Source organism: Carcharhinus amblyrhynchos, chromosome 22, assembly GCF_965287045.1.
Source record: "Carcharhinus amblyrhynchos chromosome 22, sCarAmb.v2.hapA, whole genome shotgun sequence".
Classification (NCBI taxonomy): Eukaryota; Metazoa; Chordata; class Chondrichthyes; order Carcharhiniformes; family Carcharhinidae; genus Carcharhinus; species Carcharhinus amblyrhynchos.
Window position 1 is genome coordinate 3,479,587 of NC_137345.1, and position 25,529 is coordinate 3,505,115.

At 45.9% G+C, this 25,529-nt stretch overlaps 1 protein-coding gene across 3 annotated transcripts in view; it reads left to right on the forward strand.

Annotated features, from left to right (window-relative positions):
• Window positions 1-5,508: 5,508 nt before the first annotated feature.
• The window catches only part of LOC145356811 (suppressor of tumorigenicity 7 protein homolog), a 167,978-nt gene continuing 147,957 nt past the window's right edge, over window positions 5,509-25,529 (forward strand). The window contains exon 1 of one of the 3 annotated variants that reach the window (XM_080209705.1): window positions 5,509-5,711. In XM_080209705.1, the coding sequence (XP_080065831.1) occupies window positions 5,558-5,711 (154 nt within the window). In that variant the 5' untranslated portion in view covers window positions 5,509-5,557. Of the gene's footprint in view, window positions 5,712-23,226; window positions 23,606-25,529 lie in introns of those variants that run through there. The other 2 variants (XM_080209704.1, XM_080209706.1) reach the window with 2 other exon arrangements.

Sequence of the window (25,529 nt, forward strand, 5' to 3'; positions counted from 1 at the left end):
GTCAATGGGAAGTAGCAATGGAGTGTCATGTGAGTGTACCTTTAAAAAAAAGGTTTTCTCCTTAAAAATCATGCAGCCTACATCATCAGCCATATAATTGCAGGTGGAATTAAGCTGTGGCAGTGAGGGGATAGGACTTTTCTCCTCGGGGCTTTCAGTTTCATTTCAAGGAGCGTTGTTGAAAGGCGTTTAGCAGCAAGCTAGGAAGCAGTCTCTCTCTCTCCCTGTTCGGTTCTGAAACAATTATCTGTTAATAGGGCATACCTGATAATAGTACGCTGTTATGGTATGGAAATACTGGCGTTGGGCAGGGGTAAGTACAATCTGGTGTTGAGAGATTTCTTACTTCTCTTAAAGTGAGAGAGCTGCTGTCTCCAAACTGATAAAGTGGGAGAGAACACAGCCCGCACTCCCTACACTGGTCAGATCACCACAACCTCTTGGCTAGTCACCAGAAACCAGACTTATTGCCACCTTGCCTTAAAGATGCTATGTTTTGGCAAACAGATTTGACTACAACCTCTTCTGGGTTTCTGCACAAGGGATTTTCAGCATTCAAGCCAGGAGGTGGGATTCCTGTAACAACTGGGCATTAACCTATGCTGTACTGTGTTTTTTTTTGGAAAGTTTTGTGTATTGGATGTTGGCTTTGGTTGGAACATAGATTTCCTTCAGAATTATACATTATTGTGGTTGTTGTGTTTCTCATTTGTAATTGTTAATAAGTTCTTGCTAATTGTCTTACAATAGATGTCAAAAATATTCTTAATTAAACTTTGTTTCTGATAAAAGCTCCGCGAGGGTCAGTTGAATAATACCTGGAGTAAAACTCTTCATTCTCATCCAAATTCAATATAAAAATTACAGACCAGGCAAGCTTCATAGAACACCTTGAAGTATCCAACCTGACTTGTAACTGGAGCCAGATTGAAAGTTCCTGGTGTTTAGTTCTGTAATCCTGCTCTGCACATAGGCTGCTTTAAGTTAATGGTTGCTTTACACAGATCAGGAGATACCTTGTATTCTCTTAAGGTGACAGAGGTGCTCTCTCCAAACAAATTAGGAAAGAAGGAACCATAAACACAGCCTGCACTCCCTACACTGGTCAGGTCACCATGACCTCCTGGCTGATTACCAAAAACTGAAATTGACTCAAAGGATAATTAATAGTGGATGACACCCAGTTCATGGAACTTCTAGACAATAACATAGAACAAGAGCGGAGAAGAGCCCTCACATTTAGAATACTGGACAGGAACTTCTCAGCCTTTTGCCTAAGCTCAAGCATCAGATCACGTTAGGGGGAGCGATGGCCCACTGGTACTATCACTAGATTATTAATCTAGAAACTCAGCTAAGGCTCTGGGGACCTGGGTTCGAATCCCATCACAGCAGATGGAATTTGAATTAAATAATTTTGAAAGATCTGGAATTAAGGATCAACTGATGACAACGAAACGATTGTTGGTTCAGTAACGTCCTTTAGGAAAGGAAATCTGCCATCCTTACCTGGTCTGGCCTACATGTGATTTCAGAGCAACAGCAACATGATTGACCCTCAACAGCCCTTTGCAAGCCACTCAGTTTCAAGGATAACTAGGGATGGGCAATAAATGCTGGCTCAGCCAGTTATACTCATGTCTCATGAATTAAAAAAATCCCAAGACGGGGTGCAATGTCTTACCTCGTCAACTTGGATCTGGTTTGTCTCTCTTGTGACTTGAATTTGGGGTAAGCAGGGAATGGATTTGGGTTTGGCTGGTCCACTCTGAGCATTGGCTTTGTAACTTTAAGGAAGTAAAACAACATGCAGGGTTGCTACATCACTTTGCCATTCTGAGTGAAAAAGCAGCTGCAGAGGGCAGCACAATGGTCTGCCTCAACAGGGATCTTGGGTTCATGTCGCACTATCTGTAACCCCCGTGACTTGCCTGGGTTTGCAAAACCTCACTTACTGTACTGTCTGGAGACAATACACATCTCTTTAAACTGTGATCAGTGCTCCTACCACTCACATTATCAGCCACTTCAGGTCTTGAACAGCAGGTTAGGTGTAAGGATTCGCATTTTAATCAGTAATCTCTAAACTGTCTGTGCTTTATATGCTCTGTCTGAGGCCAGAACTCTCCATTCACCTGACGAAGAGGCTGTCCCCTCGAAAGCTAGTGAGAATATTATCAAATAAATAGGTTGGACTAAAACCTGGTGTTGTCAGACTTTTTACTGCCTCACACTGCCAGGGACCCAGGTTCAATTCAGCCTTGAGCGGCTGTCTGTGGCTTTCTCCTTCTGTCTGCACAGGTTTCCTCTGGGGGTTTCAATTTCCATCTACAGTCCAAAGATGTGCAGGGTAGGTGGATTGGAGTGTCCCAAGATGAGTAAATTAGGGGGATTAGTGGGTAAATGATGGAGTTAAGGGAATGGGGTGGCAGGTAAGGTGCTCTGTCAGAGAGTTGGTGCATGCCAAATGGCCTCCTTCTGCACTGTAGGGGTTCTTTGGGTCAGGTCTTGGAGGAGGAGACACAAACTATAAACACTCCATTGAATTCATGAGTCCAAGGGCTAGCCTCAAGCCAGCCCTAAGCTTTGTCTTTCAATCTGAATTGGCAGAAGCTAAATTCAATTCCCAAAGATCATTTTTTTAATATAATGCTCCAGAGGCAGCACGGTGATTAGCACTGCTACTTCAGTGCCAGGGACCCAGGTTCAATTCCAGCTTTGGGTGACTGTCTGTGCGGAGTCTGCATGTTCTCCCCATGTCTGCATGGGTTTCTTCCAGGTGCTCCAGTTTCCTCCCACAATTCAAAAATGTGTGGGTTACATTGATTGGTCAATTTAACATGTCAGGGGTTACCAGGATAGGGTCTGGGTGGGATTGTTGTTAGTGCAGACTCGATGGCTGAATGGCCTTCTGCAGGTGCAGGGATTCCATGAAGCTCCATGCTTTTCAAACACATGTTAAATTGCACTTTACATAGTCAAAAACTTGAACTGCAATGTATTTGAAAGACATTAATAAGATACATTTGGGAATAAATTTTCTGGTTTCATTTCAGATTTCCAGCATCATATCTTTGCTCTTGCTAAATAAAGTAAGTGTTTTTATAGCATATCTTTTGCCTCAGAGGCTGACTGAACTCCCACAGGTAAATGCAGCTTTTTAAACACGAATTTCTCAAGAAAATTTATTTTGGTAGTATTTGGTATACTATACTTTGGTTCTCTGGGGGGAGAGAGCAGTTAGCCTCACACTGATTTTTGATTTGATTTATTGTCACATGTATTTACAGTGAAAAGTATTGTTTCTTGTGCACTATACAAAGCATACCATTCATAGGGAAAGAAATGAGAGTGCAGAATGTACTGTTACAGTCATAGCTAGGGTGTAGAGAAAGATTAACTGAATGCAAATTAAGTCCATTTAAAAGCCTGACAGCAGCAGGAAAGAAGCTGTTCTTGAGTTGATTGGTACGTGACCGCAGGCTTCTATATCTTTTTCTCTATGGAAGGTGGTGGAAGAGAGAACGTCCAGAGCGTGTGGGGTCTTTGACTATGCTGGCTGCTTTGCCGAGGCAGCGGGAAGTGTAGACAGAGTCAATGGATGGGAGGCTGGTTTCAGTGATGGACTGGGCTCTCCCTCCTCTCACACTGTTTCCCCCCTCTGGGAGGGGGAGCTCTGCCTCACACTGCTTGCCCCCTTACTTGGGGGTGGGGGTGGGGGTATCCCTGCCTCACACTGTCCCCCACCCCCTTTCTGGGAGGGGGAGCTCTCCCTCCCTGTCTCCCCCCCCCACTTTCTCTGGGAGGGGGAGCACTCCCTCTCTATTCCCCAAACCCTTCACTCTCTCTGGGATGGGGAGCTCTCCCTCTGTCCCCCATTTTCCCCCCCCCTCTCTGGGAGGGGGAGCACTCCCTCTCTGTTCCCCAAACCCTTCACTCTCTCTGGGATGGAGAGCTCTCCCTCTGTCCCCCATTTTCCCCCCCTCTCTCTGGGAAGGGGAGCTCTCCCTCTGTCCCCCATTTCCCCCCTCTCTCTCTCTGGGAAGGGGAGCTCTCCCTCTGTCCCCCATTTTACCCCCCCCCCCCCCCGGGAAGGGGAGCTCTCCCTCTGTCCCCCATTTTATCCCCCCCCTCTCTGGGAAGGGGAGCTCTCCCTCTGTCCCCCATTTCCCCCCCCCTCTCTCTGGGAAGGGGAGCTCTCCCTCTGTCCCCCATTCCCCCCCCCCCTCTCTCTCTGGGATGGGGAGCTCTGCCTCTGTCCCCCATTCCCCCCCTCTCTCTCTCTCTGGGAAGGGGAGCTCTCCCTCTGTCCCCCATTCCCCCCTCTCTCTCTCTCTGGGAAGGGGAGCTCTCCCTCTGTCCCCCATTCCCCCCCTCTCTCTCTCTGGGAAGGGGAGCTCTCCCTCTGTCCCCCATTCCCCCCCTCTCTCTCTCTCTCTCTGGGATGGGGAGCTCTCCCTCTGTCCCCCATTCCCCCCCTCTCTCTCTCTCTCTGGGAAGGGGAGCTCTCCCTCTGTCCCCCATTCCCCCCCTCTCTCTCTCTCTCTGGGAAGGGGAGCTCTCCCTCTGTCCCCCATTTCCCCCCCCCCACTCTCTCTCTGGGAAGGGGAGCTCTCCCTCTGTCCCCCATTTCCCCCTCTCTCTCTGGGATGGGGAGCTCTCCCTCTGTCCCCCATTCCCCCCCTCTCTCTCTCTCTGGGAAGGGGAGCTCTCCCTCTGTCCCCCATTCCCCCCCTCTCTCTCTCTCTCTCTGGGAAGGGGAGCTCTCCCTCTGTCCCCCATTCCCCCCCTCTCTCTCTCTCTCTGGGAAGGGGAGCTCTCCCTCTGTCCCCCATTCCCCCCCCTCTCTCTGGGAAGGGGAGCTCTCCCTCTGTCCCCCATTCCCCCCTCTCTCTCTCTCTGGGAAGGGGAGCTCTCCCTCTGTCCCCCATTCCCCCCCTCTCTCTCTCTGGGAAGGGGAGCTCTCCCTCTGTCCCCCATTCCCCCCCCTCTCTCTGGGAAGGGGAGCTCTCCCTCTGTCCCCCATTCCCCCCTCTCTCTCTCTCTGGGAAGGGGAGCTCTCCCTCTGTCCCCCATTCCCCCCCTCTCTCTCTCTGGGAAGGGGAGCTCTCCCTCTGTCCCCCATTCCCCCCTCTCTCTCTCTCTGGGAAGGGGAGCTCTCCCTCTGTCCCCCATTCCCCCCCTCTCTCTCTCTCTGGGAAGGGGAGCTCTCCCTCTGTCCCCCATTTCCCCCCCCCCACTCTCTCTCTGGGATGGGGAGCTCTCCCTCTGTCCCCCATTCCCCCCCTCTCTCTCTCTCTCTGGGAAGGGGAGCTCTCCCTCTGTCCCCCATTCCCCCCCCTCTCTCTGGGAAGGGGAGCTCTCCCTCTGTCCCCCATTCCCCCCCTCTCCCTCTCTCTCTGGGAAGGGGAGCTCTCCCTCTGTCCCCCATTCCCCCCTCTCTCTCTCTCTCTCTGGGAAGGGGAGCTCTCCCTCTGTACATGGAGCTTTGTCCCGGTGCCTGCTGGAAGACTCCTCCTGTATCCCACAATCCCGCAGGCCGGCCGGCCGGGTGAAGATGGCGGACGGGGGCTCGGCGGGATTAGTGGAGCGGCTGAGGCGGTATGTCAGCTGGTCGTGGACCTACCTGTGGGCGCTCTGGTTCCTGCTGGTGCTCGGCCTCCTCTACATCCTGCGGGCGCCGCTCAAGCTCCACGAGAACCTCAGCGCAGGTAAGCGGCCGGGAGAGGCTCCCTCCCCCCCCTCCTCCGGCCCGGCTGCCGGTACCCCGTCGCCTCCTCACAGCCCGGCGGACTCGCTGTCTCTCCCTCCCACCCACACACTCTCAGCACCCCCCGCTCCGGCTGCTGCCTCTGCCGCTCTCCAGGCTCCCTGAGCCCGGCCGGCGGGGGAGACGCCGGATTTAACAGCCAGCCGAGCGGGCGGGAAACCCGCCCGGCCGCCATCTTCACCAGCCTAGTGACGTCAGCAGGACTCTTCCACCAGTGAGAGACAAGGACTGAAATCCCTGCCCTTCCCCCCACCAAAATATAATCACTGTCTCCATTAATATATAATCACTACCCCTCACAGAGGCACTGAGGACTGGGATCTAATCACTGACTCACACACAGTCACTGGGATATAATCACTGTCTCCATTAATATCTAATCACTATCCCTCACACTGGGATACAAGGACTGGGATCTAATCACTGACTCACACACAGTCACTGGGATATAATCACTGTCTCCATTAATATCTAATCACTATCCCTCACACTGGGATATAATCACTCTCACACACAGTCACTGGGATATAATCACTGTCTCCATTAATATCTAATCACTATCCCTCACACTGGATATAATCTCTCACACACAGTCACTGGGATATAATCACTGTCTCCATTGATATCTAATCACTGCCCCTCACACTGGGGCGGGGGAGGGGGGAGGTGGTGGTCTGTTTCGGGTCAAACCAAGTAAACAAACTCAAATTACGTTAGGACAAAGAAAAAGGGGCGGCTCCCCAAAAGGAAAGGGGAATGGCCCGAACTAAAACAAAAAGTACAAAGGAAACCTAAGACACGTCAAATCAAAATGTGATTGTCGGGGTCTATAACGCACCTCAGACTCTGCGGTGCCCAACGGGCGCAGAAGGCGTCGACTGTGCCCACGGACACCGCATGCTGTCTCTCCAGGGCCACCCGGCCGCGAACGTAGCCGTGGTTGAGGGGCAGACAGTCGGGGCGGATGGCCCCCCTCTGATCGCCTGCTGCCTGGACCTATTGATGGCGTGTTTCACCAGGTCCCTCACACTGGGATACAAGGACTAGGATCTAATCACTGTCTCGCACACAGTCACTGGGATATAATCACTGTCTCCATTGATATCTAATCACTGTCCCTCGCAGAGGCACTGAGAGACAAGGACTGGGATCTAATCACTGTTTCACACACATACAGTCACTGGGATATAATCACTGCCTGCCATTCTCACAGTCACTAAGATACAAGGACTGGGATCTAATCACTGTCTCTCACACACAGTCACTGGGATCTAATCACTGTCTCTCACACATAGTCACTGGGATATAATCACTGTCTCCATTAAAATATAATCACTGTCCCTCACAGAGGCACTGAGAGACAATCTAATCACTGTCCCTCACACTGGGATACAATGACTGGGATCTAATCACTGTCTCACACACACACTGTCACTGGAATATAATCACTGTCTCCATTAATATCTAATCACTGTCCCTTACAGAGGTACTGAGAGACAAGGACTGAGATCTAATAACTGCCCCTCCCCCAACTAAAATATAATCACTGTCTCCATTAATATCTAATCACTGCCCCTCACACAGTCACTGAGATATAAGGACTGGAATCTAATCCCTGCCCCCACAAAAACATAATCACTATCCCTCACACAGTCACTAAGATATCTCTCTCACCCAGTCTCTCTCACACAGACACTGGGATATATATCACTGTCTCAGTCACTGGAATCTAATCACTGCCCCTCACACAGTCACTGAGACACAAGGATTGGGATTTAATCCCTGTTTTATACACACACATACAGCCACTGGAATTTCTCGCTCCATCAGTCCTTTGAGATAAAATCACGGTCTCTCTCACACAGTCACTGGGACATAAATCACTGTCTCAGTCTCTGGAATCTAATCCCTGTCTCTCAAGCACATACAGTAACTGGGATGTCTCTTCACCCAGTCTTTCTCACACAGTCATTGGGATATAAATCTCAGTCTCAGTCACTGGAATCTAATCACTGCCCCTCACGCAGTCACTGAAATACAAGGACTGGGATCTAATTCCTGTCTCTCTCTCTCTCTCACTCACACACACACACACACACACACACACACACAGTCACTGGGATATCTCTCTTTCTCAGTCACTGGAACCTAATCACAGTATCTCACACACTCAGTCACTAAGAAACAAGAACTGGAATCTAATCACTGTCTCATACACACATTCACTGGGATATAATCACTGCCTGTTACTCACACAGAGTCACTAAGATAGAGGACTGGGATAAAATCACTGTCTCTCACCCACATTCACTGCTAACTGATCACTGGGGCACAAAGACTAGGATGAAATCACTGTCTGTCATTCAGACATTGTAAGACATGCACTGGGAGAATGTGGCCTGGGAGACAGAGTGGGATGCTGTACATGAACTGAGATGATGTTTCTCACACACATGCACTGGGGCATAGTTAGTGGGAGATAGGGCCATTGCCTCTATCAGGCAGCAACACTGCACTGAGAAACACCCTGTGGAAGACTGTCAGTTGGAGACAACCCAAGGAAACATGCGCAGGGGAAATCTCATTACTGATAGTCCCTGCCAGTCAGCATCACAGACGCAGGCACGAGGATGTAGTCAGGCTCAGGTAGGCATCGCAGTTCAGTTACCAGTATAGCAACACTAGCACTGGGATATAGGCAAGGGAAGATAGCAGCTTTGGGATACAGATACTTGGATACCATCAGTGTCTCACACACACCGGCAATCTCATAGTCCCAGTATACATGCACAATGATTAGATCTAATCATTGGAATATTGACACGGGCACTAGCATGCTCTCACTGAGACACAGCCACTTGTCTACAAAGTGTCTGGGATATAAACACGAGGATATACATACAGTCATTCAGATATTAGAACATGGTCACTGTGAGCTAGTCACTGGAACAAAAATACTGTGATCAATGATACTGAATGTTGGTTGAGGCAGCAGTGCTGAGCTAATGTTGAAAATTGTATGTGGTTTAGAATACTGAGTTTAATAGGTGACTTTACTTGTGATCTTCTGCAATACCTGTGACCAAAGATGTGCATGAAGTAAGGATAATTTGGGAGGTTGGCATTCAAAGTATGCATTGATGCCTTGGTTTTCTCATTTCTTTGCCTGTCTTTGTGTTGGATATTTCTTTGTACGCTTTGGACCGAAGGGATCAGATCATTTTACACCTCTTGGCACTTTTTAAAATATTCATCAGATAAATGCATGGCTCATTCCATTCTATGTAGTGCAGTGCTGTACACTTGTTTTCTCTCTGGCACTGTGGAAAAATTGCTGTTTAATATTTAATCCCCCCATCAACTGCAGTAAGTAGTTTTCAGGTGATATAAGAACAGAATGCAATTGGAGGCAAGTGATAATCTCTCCTGTTGAGGAACCTGAATTATTATTATTGTGAGCACCCAAAGTCTTAAGGAAATGGACCTGGACCAAGATATTGAATTTCATTAAATATCAGCTGCCATGTCTTTGAGGATGACCAATTAGTCCAATTTGAGCATGAGGAAATATATTGCATGATGGGCACATGTTTGAGGTGAGAGGGGGAGAGTTTAAGGGTGATGTGTGGGGTAAGTTTTTCATGCAGAGAGTGGTAGCTACTTGAAACGTACTGCCAGAGGAGATTGTGGAAGCAGACACATTAGTAACATTTAGGAGGCATTTGGATGAGTACATGAATAGGGAGAGAATAGCAGGATACGGTCTGAGTAAGGGCAGGAGGTCTTCTTAGCTTAGGGCATTAAGATTGATACAGGTTTGGAGGGCCAAAGAGCCTGTTCCTGTGTGGTACTTTTCTTTGTCCTTTGCTTGTTCTATTTCTGTTTCAATGGTACATTTCCCACTTCAGTGCAGGAGCAACACTGAAATAGAAGCATAGACCCTGGAATCCTTAAAAATGAATGGGGAGAAAACTTTTGAAGGAGTGGGCCGTCTGGCCCCTCAAACCTGCTCTGCCATTCAAAAAGATCATGGCTGATCTATTTGTGGATTCAGCTCCACTTACCCACCCGCTCGCATAACCCTTAATTCCTTTACTGTTCAAAAATTTATCTATCCTTGCCTTAAAACATTCAGTGAGATGGCTTCAACTGCTTCGCTGAGCAGGGAATTCCACAGAATCACAACCTTTTGGATGAAGAAGTTCCTCCTCAATTCAGTCCTAAATCTGCTCCCCCTTATTTTGTGGCCACGCACCCTTGTTCTAGTTTCGCTCGCCAGTGGAAACAACTCTGCTTCTTTCTTATCTATTCTCTTCATAACCTTATATGTTTCTATAAAATCTCCCCTCATTCTTCTGAAAGGAAGCAAGTGGATTTGCATTGAGAGGAATTGAAGGCACAAAGCAAAGAGACCATGATGCCTGTACTATTAGGCCACATCTGTACTACTGTGTAAAGTTCTGGAACTTCCACTATAAAAGTCATTAAGGCTAGCAGAGATATAGGGAAAGATTAGTAGAAACTAATTTTATCAAAAATGAGAACATTGAAACAGGGAAGGAGGAGAGGGAACTTGATTTGAAATCAAATGAGAAAATGCTGCAAAATCTCAGCAGGTCTGACAGCATCTGTAAGGCGAGAAAAGTGCTGACGTTTCGAGTCCAGATGATCCTTTGTCAAAGGCTGAGTCCAGATGACCCTTTGACCCTTTATCAAAGGGTCGTCTGGACTCAAAACATTAGCTCTTTTCTCTCCTTACAGATGCTGTCACATCTGCTGAGATTTTCCAGCATTTTCTCTTTTGGTTTCAGATTCCAGTATCCGCAGTAATTCACTTTTGACCACTCGATTTAAAATATTTAATTTATTATTGTCACATGTATTAGCGTACAGGGAAAAATATTGTTTCTTGCACACTAAACAGACAAAGCATACCACACATTGGGAAGGAAAGGAGGGAGTGCAGAATGTAGTGTTACAGTCACAGATAGGGGGTAGAGAAAGAATCAATTTAGTGCGCGGTAGGTCTATTCAAAAGTCTGATGGCAGCAAGGAAGAAGCTGTTTTTGAGTCTGTGTATGTGTCCTCAGAGTTTTGTATCTTTTTCCTGATGGAAGAAGCTGGAAAACCAGCTTGCAGGTGCAGCAGGTGGTCAGGAAGGCGAATGGGATGCTGGCCTTCATAGCGAGGGGGATTGAATATAAAAGTAGGGAGGTCTTGCTGCAGCTGTATAGGGCATTGGTGAGGCCGCAGCTGGAGTACTGTGTGCAGTTTTGGTCGCCGCACCTGCGCAAGGATATTTTGGCCCTGGAGGGAGTGCAGAGGAGGTTTACTAGGCTGATACCGGAGTTGAGGGGATTGAGCTATGAGGAGAGGCTGAATAAACTAGGCTTGTACTCGCTAGAGTTTAGAAGAATGAGGGGAGATCTCATTGAGACGTATAAGATGATGAATGGGATGGATAGGATCGAGGTGGAGAGACTCTTCCCGCTCAAAAAAGACAGTAGGACTAGGGGGCACAGCCTCAAGATAAAGGGGAGGCGGTTTAGAACGGAGTTGAGGAGGAACTTCTTCACTCAAAGGGTGGTGAATCTCTGGAATTCTCTGCCTGTTGAAGTGGTGGAGGCTGCCTCGCTAAATATTTTTAAGAAGCGGGTTGATGGGTTCTTGATAAGAGAGGGGATTAAGGGTTATGGGGAGAGGGCGGGAAAGTGGAACTGAGCCACAACAGATCAGCCATGATCTTATTGAATGGCGGGGCAGGCTCGAAGGGCTAGATGGCCTACTCCTGCTCCTATTTCTTATGTTCTAAAAGAGTCTGTGTGGGGTCTGTGGGGTCCTTAATTATGCTGGCTGCTTTTCAGAAGCAGCGGGAAGTGTAGACAGTGTCAATGGGTGGGAGGCTGGTTTGAGTGCTGGACTGAGCTTCATTTGCAACCCTTTGTAATTTATTGCAGTTTTGGACAGAGCAGGAGCCATATCAAGCTGTAATACACTTGAGGAACATACTTTCTATAGGGCATCTGTAAATGTTGGTGAGAGTTGTAGCTGACATGCCAAATTTCCTTCATCTCCTGAGAAGATAGAGGCATTGGTGGGCTTTCTTAACTATAGCATTGACATGAAGGGCAGGTTGTTGGTGACCTGGACACCTAAAAACCTGAAGCTCTTGACCATTTCTACCTTGTCCCCATTGATGTAGACAAGGGCATGCCTTCCACTACTCTTCCTGAAGTCGATGACTATCTCCTTCATTTAATTGACATTGAAGGGGAGTTTATTGTCATCACACCAGTTCACCAGATTCTCTCTCTTTCTTGTAATGTGTCTTGTCCTTTGCTTGAGATCCGACCCATTACGGTGGTGTCATCAACTAACATGAAAATTGAGTTGGAGGGGAATTTGACCACGGTGTATAGGGAGCATAGTAGGGGGCTAAGAGCACAGCCTTGTGGGGCACCGGTGTTGAGGATGATGGTGGAGGAGATGTTGTTGCTTATCCTTACTGACTCGGTCTGTGGGTTAGGAAGTTTAGGATCCAGTTGCAGAGGGAGAGAGGGAGTGTATTGTTGGTGCAGAAGAGATGCTTGGGACTTTGGACTTGCAAGTTGCATGGTTCTTGTTGCTGTTGCCACTCTGTTCTGTTCACAGGAGGTGGAGCCCTTGGTGATGTGACTGCACCATATTAACCAATCCTGTGCAGAATTCGCTGATGTCTCAGCAGCAATGTTGAAAGTCCTCAATGACACCTTTAGATAGTCTTTATTCCGGTCTCTATGTGAATTCTTCCTTCAATTAGCTCCAGACTGGAGAGCATTTTTGGCAAGTATTCATCAGGAATTCTGGCAACCTTTCCTGCCCATCTTACCTGAGCTCTCTTCAACAGAGATTTGGATGCTAAGCATATTGATATAGGAGAGTATCTCAATATTAGGACTTTGTCTTGCTACCTGATATTGAGCAGCCTCTGCAGCGTGTGAAAGTGGTGCAGCTTATTTGAATGTCTGGAGTAAACTGACTATGGTCTAGGACATCTGTTCTCCAGAAGGTTGTACCCCGGAGGTACCCCAGAAGATGCGCTGAGGGAACTCCCTTGGAAGCCCCCATGTAAGGATGCCCCGCCCACCCCTTCCCAGCCTCCCATTGGATCTGTTGCAGTCCCCAACTCCCGAGTACCCTCCTGACCACCCAATACCTGACTGCTGTGATCTCACTTCTTCCTCATCCCCTGACTACAGCCTCATAACTGCCACCTCACCCCTGAATATCCACCCTGACCACCTAACAGCCCAACCAGCCAATCCTCCCCCGAGCATCCGGGACTATCCTGACCACGTGCCTCCCTTGTTGAATCCCTCCTACCCCTCACCCACCTATCCTACACACTTATTTCCTGTCAAAGTGCCTTGGATCTTTAAACCTACCTGTCTCATGGCAGCTAATGTCTTAAAAAGGGGCACAACTTCATTTTCTCTGAGACTGTTGCACAACACCGAAGGGAGCACAAGAGCAGCTACACCGCATTCTTCTCAGTAAGATCAGATTGAACATGGAGAAAGACATGCAGATTCATTCCAGTGTTAGTAAAAGGAACCAGAGCGGCGATCCTGCAGTTCTGGGCCCATATGTCACAAGCACACAAGAGTGTGGGAAGGAAAACTGCACTGTATGTCTTCATTTTTGTTGAAAGATTAATTCATCCCCTCCCAGACTGCTTTCCATAGCTTGCCAAAGGCAAACCTGCCTTTAGTTATTCTGGCATTGATGTCAACCTGAACTGCTGTGGAGAGTGTGCTGCCAAGCAAGGTAAACATATGAAGTGCTTGAAGCTTTGACCATTAGCAGCCACAGTTGGCTTTACATATTGCTTTTGTGAGGTTTGTTGATTCATGACTTCAGTCTTTTTGATGTTGATGATGAGACCGATGTTATCACATGCAGATGAGAAGTAGTCATGCTACGTTGCATTTCCTGTTCTGAACAGACAATTTAGTGCATTGTCACCAGTGAAAAGAAAGTAATGAAACACAGTTTCGTGAACTTTGGTCTTGGCTTGCAGTCTCCTCAAATTGAAGACTCTGCCCATCTCTGCGGTATCTAATGTAGATGCCACTTTTGCTAACACAGATTGCTTCACAAAGCATGGCAGAGAACATCTTGCTGAAGAGGATAGCCATGTTTCACTCTGTGACCAGGAAAAAGTCAAGAGAGTCTCCACTATCCAGGACATGAACAAGCTTGCTGTCATGGAATTGCAGTACCATAATGATAAATTCATCATTGTTGGAGAATGAATACAATGTGGGGTTGTATTGCACCAGTAACTTCTGCATTCACAAAGGTTTCTATCTTTGAATAAGACAATTTGTGCTCCAGTACATAAGCACATAATCTAGACTAACATTTCAATGCAGTAATGAGGAAGTGCTACATTGTTGGAAGTGCTGCCCTTTGGATGAAGCATAAAACCAAGTTCCTGTTCGAGTGGACATTAAAAATTTTGAGGAAAAGCAGTGAAGTTCTGCCAGTGTCCTGGCCATTGAAATGGATTAGCTGTTAGCTCATCTTATTGTTATGTGTTTGCCGATACAACAACAGTGATTGTAATTCAAGACTAATTAGTTGGTTGTGAAACACTTTCAGGACATTAGGAAAGGAAAGATACTATATAAATACAGCTGTCTCTGATTTTGAAATAAATGATGTGTCCAGGATTTTACAAACAGACCAACTTTCATCAGCTACTTAAACTCACAAATCCATATTTGTGAAAGGTTAACCAGGAAAGCTTCTCGATCAACACTGAGTACAGTGCAGTGGTCATTAGTAACTATGCTTTCATTTTCCCCTAGCTTTATGCTGTGTGCATGATATGTTTTTGCCAATTCTTGTACTTAGTTGCATGATATTAGATATTTTATTCTGAAACCGTTGGCTAGGAAAACTGAAAAATGAAGGAGATTGGTCTTGTTGAAAAGGGTGTAAGATGTATTAAGGAGTTTTTTTATTTGTCAGTTTCAAATTCTCATCTCCCTCACAGGATACTGACTCATGCTCAGGTCTCAATTCAGAAATACAGTTTCACCACTTGATGAGAAAAATACATGAACAGTGGTTGATCAACTGGACCATCGAGCCTTTTATTCATGGAAATTCCAACTTTTCAATGCCAGTCCCTTGTCCTTTCTTCACATCCCTTCTCCTTTAAGTGTGTATCTCCTTTTAAACACTGTCATTGTCACCACATTTACAGGCTTCTGTGGTGATGTGTTCCCTGTGTGAAAAAGACTTTTCTTGGATTCCCTTTGAACTGACTCAGCCAAAATTCAGTGATTCTGCCTTATTGTCCTTGATTGCCCACCACAGAATCATCTCCCTCAATTCACTTCATTATTTTAAACCAGTTGCACCTCAATTTACTCATCTGTGATGAACATTTCCCTTGTTTGTTCGTATTTTCACCATAGCTAAATATCTTCATCCCGAATACCAGTTGCTGAATTGTTGCTGAACTTGTTTCAAGGCCAATGTACCCTCCCTGTGACAGATACCCGAAACTAAACACTCATATCAAATCAGGTCTGACAAAGGGCTTTTAAATAATAACATCAAATGTTCTCAGATACTTCCCATTTCTAGGAAGTGTAACTGTAGGCACAGTATTTTTGTTTTCCCCATTCCTCCCATGGGAGGAATGTTCTATCCTTAGCTCTCTTGCTAGTTTCCACTTGCCAAGGTTGGCACATTTTGCTTGGCCCACTGTTTCCTGCACTCTCCCATTCGTTTTAATGAACCAGAAAATCACACACTGGTTAGCAGAGAATTTCATGAGGCGGAGGGTGCATTTTGACATGAATAAATAGCCTTCTTCTTGGAAAATAAAGATCTACACGGGGTTGAGGAGCAGATGAATAGGGAACAAATTCACAAATTATCAAATGAAAAGCTAACAAGGCACTAAAAACACAAGAAAATGTTTCAAGTCCTCAACATAGCTGATAAGAACATCTGTGGAAGCACAGACCCCTAATCAGAACTGATGAAAGAAAGCACTCGGGTTTATTTCTAGAGGAATGGAATTGAAAACCAGAGAAGTTATCTCAAATGCATATAGAACATTCGTTTGACCACATATTGTGGCTTGTGACTGTGAATAGTTTGGTCTCCATATTACAAAAAGGATGCAGGTGTACTTTAAAAGATGCAAACAAAAATTACTGAGATGATACATGGAGTTTGCATGTTCTCCCTGTGGCTGCGTGAGTTTTCTCTGCATGCTCTGCTTTTCTCCTGCGGTCCAAAGATGTGAGGTTTAGGTGCATTGACCATACTCTATTGTCCCTTAATGTCAGGGAGATTAGCAGGGTAAATAGGTGGGATATTCGGATAGGGCCTGGGTAGGATTGTTGTCAGTGCAGGCTCGATGGAGTCAATGGCCTCTTTCTGCATGGTAGATTTTATCATACCAGAAAACTAGAGGCAGCAAGGTGGCATGGTGGCACAGTGGTTAGCACTGCTGCCTCACAGCTCCAGGGATTTGGGTTCGATTTCTGGCTTGGGTCACTGTGTGGAGTTTACACATTCTCCATGTGTCTATGTGAGTTTCCTCCAAGTGCTCTGGTTTCCTCCCACAGTCCAAAGATGTGCAGGTAAAGTGAATTGGCCATGATAAATGGTCCCTTAGTGTCAAGGGGACTAGCAGGATAAATGCATGGTATTATGGGGATACGGCCTGGGGTGGGATTGTGGTTGGTGCAGATTTGATGGGCCGAATGACCTCCTTCTGCACTATAAGAGTCTATGATTTGGATTGCTGACAGCTGACCTAATAAAGATATTTAAAATTATGAAGGGGTTTTATAAGGTAAGTGTAAAGAAGAGATTTCTTCTACTTGTGAGAAAATCCAAAATTAGAGGTAATAGAGGCAGTCATCAATGTTAAAGGGAAGCTGCTTTACTTAGGAAGCGGTGAGAACGTGGAATTTGCTGCCACATGAAGAGGTTGAGTTATATAGCAGATGCATTTAAAGTAGATATTGTGCTGAAAGGATTAGAAGGCTACGATAAGAAGAACAGACACTGCTGGAAATACTCAACAAGTTAGTTAGCTTCTGTGAAGTGAAAAACTGCTAAACATTTCAGGTCAGTAACAGAATATTCCTCAGCCGGGGGAATTAACCTTCAGTATATTTGAGATCAACTCTCACTCTTCTGAATTCCTTCGAGTATAGGCCTAATTTACTCAGCCTCTCATCCCAGGAACCAATATGCTGACAGGGTTAGATGAAGGGAGGAGAAGGGATGTGATGGGAGGAGGCCAGAGCTTGGAATTGGCTCAGGTTTGATGCCCTTCACCTGAGGGAGCAAAGCGACAAGCGTGGTTCCATTGACTAGATCTTGTTTTAGGGACATGTTGATCTGAACCGGTCAGGAAGGCGAATGGGATGCTGGCCTTCATAGTGAGGGGGATTGAATATAAAAGTAGGGAGGTCTTGCTGCGGCTGTATAGGGCATTGGTGAGGCCGCAGCTGGAGTACTGTGTGCAGTTTTGGTCGCCATACTTACGCAAGGATATTTTGGCCTTGGAGGGAGTGCAGAGGAGGTTTACTAGGCTGATACCGGAGTTAAGGGGGTTGAGCTATGAGGAGAGGCTGAATAAACTAGGCTTGTACTCGTTAGAGTTTAGAAGAATGAGGGGAGATCTCATTGAGACATATAAGATGTTGAATGGGATGGATAGGATAGAGGTGGAGAGACTCTTCCCGCTCAGAAAGGATAGTAGGACTAGGGGTCCTCAAGATAAAGCGGGGGCGGTTTAGAACGGAGTTGAGGAGGAACTTCTTCATTCAAAGGGTGGTGAATCTCTGGAATTCTCTGCCCGTTGAAGTGGTGGAGGCTGCCTCGCTAAATATTTTTAAGATGCGGGTTGATGGGTTTTTGATAAGCAAGGGGATTAAGGGTTATGGGGAGAGGGTGGGAATGTGGAACTGAGCCACGACAGATCAGCCAAGATCTTACTGAATGGCGGGGCAGGCTCGAAGGGCTAGATGGCCTACTCCTGCTCCTATTTCTTATGTTCTTATGTTCTTATGAACCCTTATAGTGACTTGACATAGTAAGTCTGTTCAACATTAGGTTCTGTTAGAGCTAGAGCAGAGAAAATAAATCTGTATTTATATAGCACATTTGACAAGTACGGGACATTTAAAATGCTTAATGTTATTAAGTAGTGGTGCTCCTGCAGAGAATTGTGTGTTAAAATACTGCCACATCTCAGCAATGAACATCTGACTTTGGAAGTATTTTATCCTGCACATTCCACTGTTGTTATCCTAATGTTTCTCTTCTGAAATTCACGCAGCATTTATTCTTTTTCAGGCTGTTTGTGTGGTAGTTTCTGTCCACAATCTCTGATTCTAATAACTTCAGAACACCTCATTAGATTTGTGTGGATTTGAAAATCTCTTCAATGTCTCCATAAAAGTTATAGGCCAGAAGGAGACTTTTCAGCCAATTGTGTTTGTGCTAGCTCTTTACAAAAACTGGCCCTGTTCCTTTAAGGCTCTGAACTTTCCTCTGCTTTGAACAACTACATCTTAAATCAATCCTGGTGTCAATTATTCACAATACCATGTTGTATTCACACTGCATTTCATTTTTGACATTGGCTCTTTCTCATTTTTAAGAAAAGTTTTTGGTAGATTGAATGGAGAAAGATGGATGGCTGAGGAATGGAATGCTTTGCCACAGGGAATGATTAATTCAGAGACCATTTAAGGAAAACTGGATAAATATTTGCAGCAGCGGAAGCTACAGTGTTATGGAGTAGAGCAAGAGAAGGTAGTAGACGTTAGCATTGACTTGCTCAAGTAGAGTTGGCACAAGCACATTAGTTTAACCAGTATTGACAATCATAGAATTAGTAAAGCTGTAAACATTATTAATTCTTATGATTGTCAGTACTAGTAAAACTAGCAAATTATCATTAATTCTAAATCGAATTTACTTTGCTTTATAAAAACAACATTGTAATGGCAGAGTGATGTCATGAATTGCAAAACTTGTGTAAATTGCAGTTCTTATCCATGTCACAATCTGTGGTTTAACTAAGATCTACTGATTGTCGATTCTCAGTACACATTATCTATTGATAATCAGCATCTATGTCACAACTGCTAGTCTATCATTATGTCCAGTCATGCATTAACCAGATGGCATGCTCCTAACTGGCAAATGTCTGCCATGTAACCATTTAGCAGCAAAAACATTTTAATGGAAAATGTAACTTGTCCTACCACCTTTACAGCAAATACATCATTCCAACAAGATGTCAGGTTGATGAATTTCCCTCTGCAACTTTCCCCCTTCCTGAAGATAAGAGTGTTGTTGGCTAATGGTGCTACAGATGTTGTCCGTCCAAGCGCTCATTCCATGAGCGTCGTCAGGGCATATTGGCTGGCATTTCTTCAGAGTCATCTTCACAACATAGCTGGGATCACCCAAAATTCGCACATGCAATTCCCATGGGGGTCACATTACCACTAATTGGCTTGGAAATCTTGGCTGATAATTTTCATTTCCTGGCCTCGCTGCCAGCTAAACAACCACAAACCCGTTAAGACCATCAAACAATAACTTTGGAGAGGATGCAGAGTCCATTTGTCAGTCTGGATGAGACACTTCAGTTTTGTAGAGAGAGTGGAGAAGCTGGGATTATTTCACTTAGGGCAGGGGAGATTAAGGAGAGATTTAACAGACATTTTCAAAATTATAAGAGGGTTTGATAGTGTAAATAAGGAGAAACTACTATTACTGAAAGAAGGGCGGCACGGTGGTACAGTGGTTAGCACTGCTGCCTCACAGCGTCGAGGACCCAGGTTCAATTCCGGCCTCAGGTCGCTGTCTGGGTGGAGTTTGCACATACTCCCCGTGTTTGCGTGGGTTTCCTCTGGGTGCTCTGTTTTCCTCCCGCAGTCCAAAGATGTGCAGGTTAGGTAGATTGGCTATGCTAAATTGACCCTAGTGTTAGGGGTATTAACAGGGTAAATATGTGGGGTGATGGGAATAGGACCTGGGTGGGATTGTGGATGGTGCGGACCTGATTGGCCAAATGGCCTCCTTCTGCACTGTAGGATTCTATCGATTCATCAGAGCTCTATGAAGGGTCAGTAACCAGAGGACACAAATTGAAACACGTTGATAAAAAGCCAGAGGGGAGTAGAGAATTTTTTTTCCAATACAACTGGTTGTTACAATCTAAGATACACTGCCCAAAAAGTGATGGAAGCATATTCAATAGTAACCTTCAAAGGGAATTGAATAAATACTGTGTGTAAAAGGGGAAAAAAATGCAGGTCATGAGAATAGGGCAGCAGGAAGAGAGGTTCTAATTGGATAGTTATTTTAAAGAACCAGCACACATACAATGGGCCACCTGACCTCTGCTTATAGAACTTTATAAGAACATAAACATTAGAACATAAGAAATAGGAGCAGGAGTAGGCCATCCAGCCCTTCGAGCCTGCCCCGCCATTCTATAAGATCATGGCTGATCTGTCGTGGCTCAGTTCCACATTCCCACCCTCTCCCCATAACCCTTAATCCCTTCGCTTATCAAAAACCCATCAACCCGCGTCTTAAAAATATTTAGCGAGGCAGCCTCCACCACTTCGACGGGCAGAGAATTCCAGATTCACCACCCTTTGAGTGAAGAAGTTCCTCCTCAACTCCGTTCTAAACCGCCCCCCCTTTATCTTGAGGCTGTGCCCCCTAGTCCTACTGTCCTTTCTGAGCGGGAAGAGTCTCTCCACCTCTATCCTATCCATCCCATTCATCATCTTATATGTCTCAATGAGATCTCCCCTCATTCTTCTAAACTCTAACGAGTACAAGCCTAGTTTATTCAGCCTCTCCTCATAGCTCAACCCTCTCAACTCCGGTATCAGCCTAGTAAACCTCCTCTGCACTCCCTCCAAGGCCAAAATATCCTTGCGTAAGTGCGGCGCCCAAAACTGCACACAGTACTCCAGCTGCGGCCTCACCAGTGCCCTGTACAGCTGCAGCAAGACCTCCCTACTTTTATATTCAATCCCCCTCGCTATGAAGGCCAGCATCCCATTCGCCTTCCTGACCACCTGCTGCACCTGCAGGCTGGGTTTTTGCGACTCATGCACAAGGACCCCGAGGCCCCTCTGCACCGTCGCCTGCTGCAGTTTTTCGCCACGTAAGTAATAGTCCTTCCTACCATTATTCCTACCAAAGTGGACCACCTCGCACTTGCCAACGTTAAATTCCATTTGCCAGTTCCTGGCCCATTTGCCCAGCCTATCTAGATCCTTCTGCAGACTCTCCACACCCTCCGTGCAATTTGCTGTTCCACCAATCTTGGTGTCATCAGCAAATTTCGACACCATACACTCGGTTCCCTCCTCCAGATCATCTATATAAATGGTAAATAATGAGACCCTTTGGCCCATTGTGTTTGTGCCGGCCATCAAACATCTATTCGAATCCCACTTTGCGGCCTTGTAAACTCATCTAAATGCTTAAATGTTGTGAGGATACCCACAACCACCACCCTTTCAGTCAGTAAGTTCTAGATTCCCACCAACCTCTGGGTGAAAAAGTTTTTCCTGAAACCCTCTCTAAGTTTCCTGCCCATTACCTTAAATCTATGCCCACTGGTTATTGACCCTTCTACTGAGGGGATAAGTTTCTTCCTACTGCCCTATTTATGTCCTTCATAATTTTGTATACCTCAATCAGGTAGCTCCCTCAGCCTTCTCTGCTCTAAGGAGAACAACCCCAGCCTAACCAGGCTCCTTTCAAAGCTACGTCCTGATGAATCTCCTCTGCACCTTCTATAGTGCAATCATATCCTTCCTATAGTGTGACTGCACACAGTACTCTAACTGTGGCCTAACAAGCACTTTATACAGCTCCATCATAACCTCCCTGCTCTTATATTCAGTGTCTCAGTTAATAAAGGCAAGTATCCCATATGCCTTATAACCACATTATCTACCTGTTTGGATATGCCTCCCCCTGGTCCTCTGTATTTCTTAGCATCCTACTGTTAATTGTGTTTTCCCTTGCCTTGTTAGTCCTCTCAAAATGGATCACCTCATATTTTTCAGGGTTAAATTCCATTCACCACAGTTCTGCTCATCTGACCAGCCCCTCTATATCATTCTGTACTCAAAGGCCTTCCTCCTTGCTATTTACCACACCACCAATTTTTGTGTCATCTGCAAACTTACTGACATACTCCCTACATTCCCACCTAGATCTGAAATATCAGATTCTGAAGAGTACTCTTGGCGTACAAACTATTGGCCAGCCAACTGTGGAGCAAATAACCATAAGGCCTTGCTGTGTGTAGGTCCACGGATCTTTGGGATTGGGCAGTACAGTGGCATAGTGGTTAGCACTGCTACCTCACAGCACCAGCGACCTGAGTTCAGTTCCAACCTTTGGTGACTTTTTTTTTCATTTGTGGGACAAGAGTATCATTGGCTGGCCAGTTTTTATTATCCATCCCTAGTTGCCCTTGAAAGCATTTCAGAATGCAGTTGGGAGTCAACCACATTGCTGCGGCTCTGTGTGAAGTTTGAACACTCTCCCCACGTTTGTCCAGGCTTCTCCCAGTTGTTCCAAAGGTGTGCCGGTTAGTTGGAATGGCTGTACTAAATTGTCCCGAGATATGCAGGTTAGGGGGATCTAAAGTTAAAAGGTTTATTTATTAGTCACAAGAAGGCTCGCATTAACACTGAAATGACATTACTGTGAAAATCCCCTTGTCGCCACACTTCAGCGCCTGTACGGATACACTAAGGAAGAACTTAGCATGGGCAATGCACCTAATATGTAGGGTTCTAGGGATAGGACATGAATAAGATGCTCTGTTGAACAGTTGGTGTAGACTCGATGGGCCAAATGACCTCCTTCTGTACTGTAAGGGATTATAGAATTCCTGCAGTGCAGAAAGGGGCCCTTTGGCCCATTGAGTCTGCGCCGACCACAATCCCACACAGATCCTATCCCCATATCCTTATATATTTACCCACTAATCCCTCTAGCATACACATCTTGGGATATTAAGGGGCAGTTTAGCATGGCCAATCAACCCAACCTAACCTAACCCACCCACCTTTGGACTGTGGGAGGAAACCCACACAGAGACGGGGGGGACGTACAAACTCCACACAGACAGTGACCCAAGTCGGGAGTCGAACCCAGGTCCCCGGAGCCGTGAAGCAGCAGTGCTAACCACTGTGCTACCGTGCCGCCCGGTTGGGTTATAGGACTAGCACCAAAGAGACAGACTTTTTAATTAGGGTTCGTTTTTCTGATGGGATAGCATGTTGGAAGAATAATTTGTCAACGAGCAGTCAGCAAACGTGGCTCCAGCCTCCCTTCCTCACACTTGTGCGTTTTGCGTCATGCTCTACACACACTGTTTGTGTTTCCTATCAGTTCCAGATATTTGGCTCTCTGTACGTGTCATTGCTCGGTGTGCAGTACCAGACACTCCTCTTCCTCCAGCCAGACGGACTCTCTCGATCCTTGTGTGTTTGTGGCTCTGTCTCTGCTGTGAAGTGGGGGAGAGAAGTAACAACGCCCCTTCTCCTTTCCCCACGCCACAATCTCGCCCAGTTTCACTTTCATCACCATTCAGAAGAGAGACTGTCCAGTTCTGTCTGTGCCAGAGACCTGGAAGTTACTGGGGCTGAGCAAGAAGGCGTCTTTTAAGATCTGTCTTCCCCTTTTTTGTGCCTGGATCTTCCGACTTGTTTCTTGCAACTGCGCCAGACATGTTCAACGCCGACTCTTCCTGTAGGTATTGCCCCCGTGGTAAACGGAGCCTTTCCTATATATCCATTGTAGATATATATGCATGTATAAATAACCATCGATTGGAAGGACTGCATTTTTGTAACGCAGTCTTGATTTGTAAAGAATGGCGTGTCTGTTCAAAATGGTTTCACTGAGACTTCTGCAGTGGTAGAGCCGGGGAAATGTGCAAGCCATGTGCTTATCTCTTACACAGCTCCCAGCCTGGGACTCCTGGATTATTTAGGATCTTGCCCGTCCCTGGCTGAAACGCTTCCATTTTGTGGCAAACCATTATTGCCTGATTAATTCCCGATCAGATCTGGCAGTTCCCAGGTTCTTGCGCTGGTCTATACTAAGTAGCCGATCTTTGTTCCCCCCACACGCCTCCTTCAGAAAGCAGAAATGACTGCGGGAATAGTGCAGGGAAAAGGGAGCTGTTTTATGTTGGGGGGGGGGGCTGGGTAAGAAAGATTTATATTAATAAATGATGTATCTCAAGAGATTTACATTCACTTCTCAGGGAGAGAAAAGGAAAATCAGTTTTGGGCAAATGTCTATAACTGGGTTAACATACTAGACACGAGGCTGCCTTAATTTTACTGCTGTGTGTTATTGTATTTGATTTTATTGCTGTTTGCTATCCCAATATTGCTCTTCCATTACATCAGTGACTGTATTTCAAAAGTACTTAATTAGCTGTAAAGTGCTTTGTGACACCCTGAGGTTGTGAAAGGCACCATATAAGTGGAAGTTCTAATGCTATTGCGTACCACAAAAACACCATAGAATCCCACCAGTACAGAAGGAGACCATTCGGCCCATTGAGTCCATACCAACCACTATACCAACCAGGCCCTATCTCCATAACCCCACACATTTACCCTGCTAATCCTCCTGACCCTAGGGTCAATTTTAGCATGGCCAATCCACCTAATCTGCACATCTTTGGACTGTGGGAGGAAACCAGAGCACTGGAAGGAAACCCACGCAGACAAGAGAAGAAAAGTGCAAACTCCACACAGATAGTGACCTGAGATCAGAGTCAAACCTGGGTCCCTGTGCCACCCCTAATGTCGCAATCAAATCAGCTTTCCATCCCCAAATGGTTTTTATACTTCTGTGAAGCACCTTTGGAATGTTAAAGGCAAAGGTTGTCCAGGAGAACTGGCTGACCATCCAAAGATGTAGCTGGGGGCAACACAGTTTTAGCCACAAACACTAATTTTTAGTAGAAACCATGTACTTACATGTGTACAATACAGACAGATAATTGTACATCAGGTTACTACACAGATATTTACCACCTTTCAGTAAACAAATAACTCACAATGATCACAGATTACGTAACCCAAGAACAGTCCAATTCTCTAATTTTACTTATCAAATGTACAACTTTCTGAATTCCTAGTCAGCCTCATCTGGCTCTTGATATTGGATCACAAAACACTATGCTCTCTTTATTTACTGCTGCCCTGCTCACCATTCCATTAGATTTTATGACAAGACCTTTCAGTTAATTTGTGAGTAATTATACACAAAAACTTTAACAAGTTTGCTGTGACAAATGTTGCTACTGTTTAATTAGCACCTCTTGATGTGATACTGTGAGCTGCTGCCTACAAGGATTTGTAATAGATGGTTTCCCATATCTGTATGTGCTCTACCGGTGTTTTATGTGGACTTTGATTTGATTAACTTTCTGATATTTCTTGTCTTCATGCGACCTCTTGGGCCAGAGGCTGCGTACAGGTCAGCACTAATGGGAACTGTACCCCAGCGATTGAGTTGGTACCAGAAGGACAGGCCTAGAATGTTGGGAGGGCAGAATAAATCAGCAGATTAACCCCAAATCTCAGCGGTTGGCCGTTAAATTGTTGCTGATGTTTGCAATAATCTATCATAGAGTCATAGAGATATACAGCAC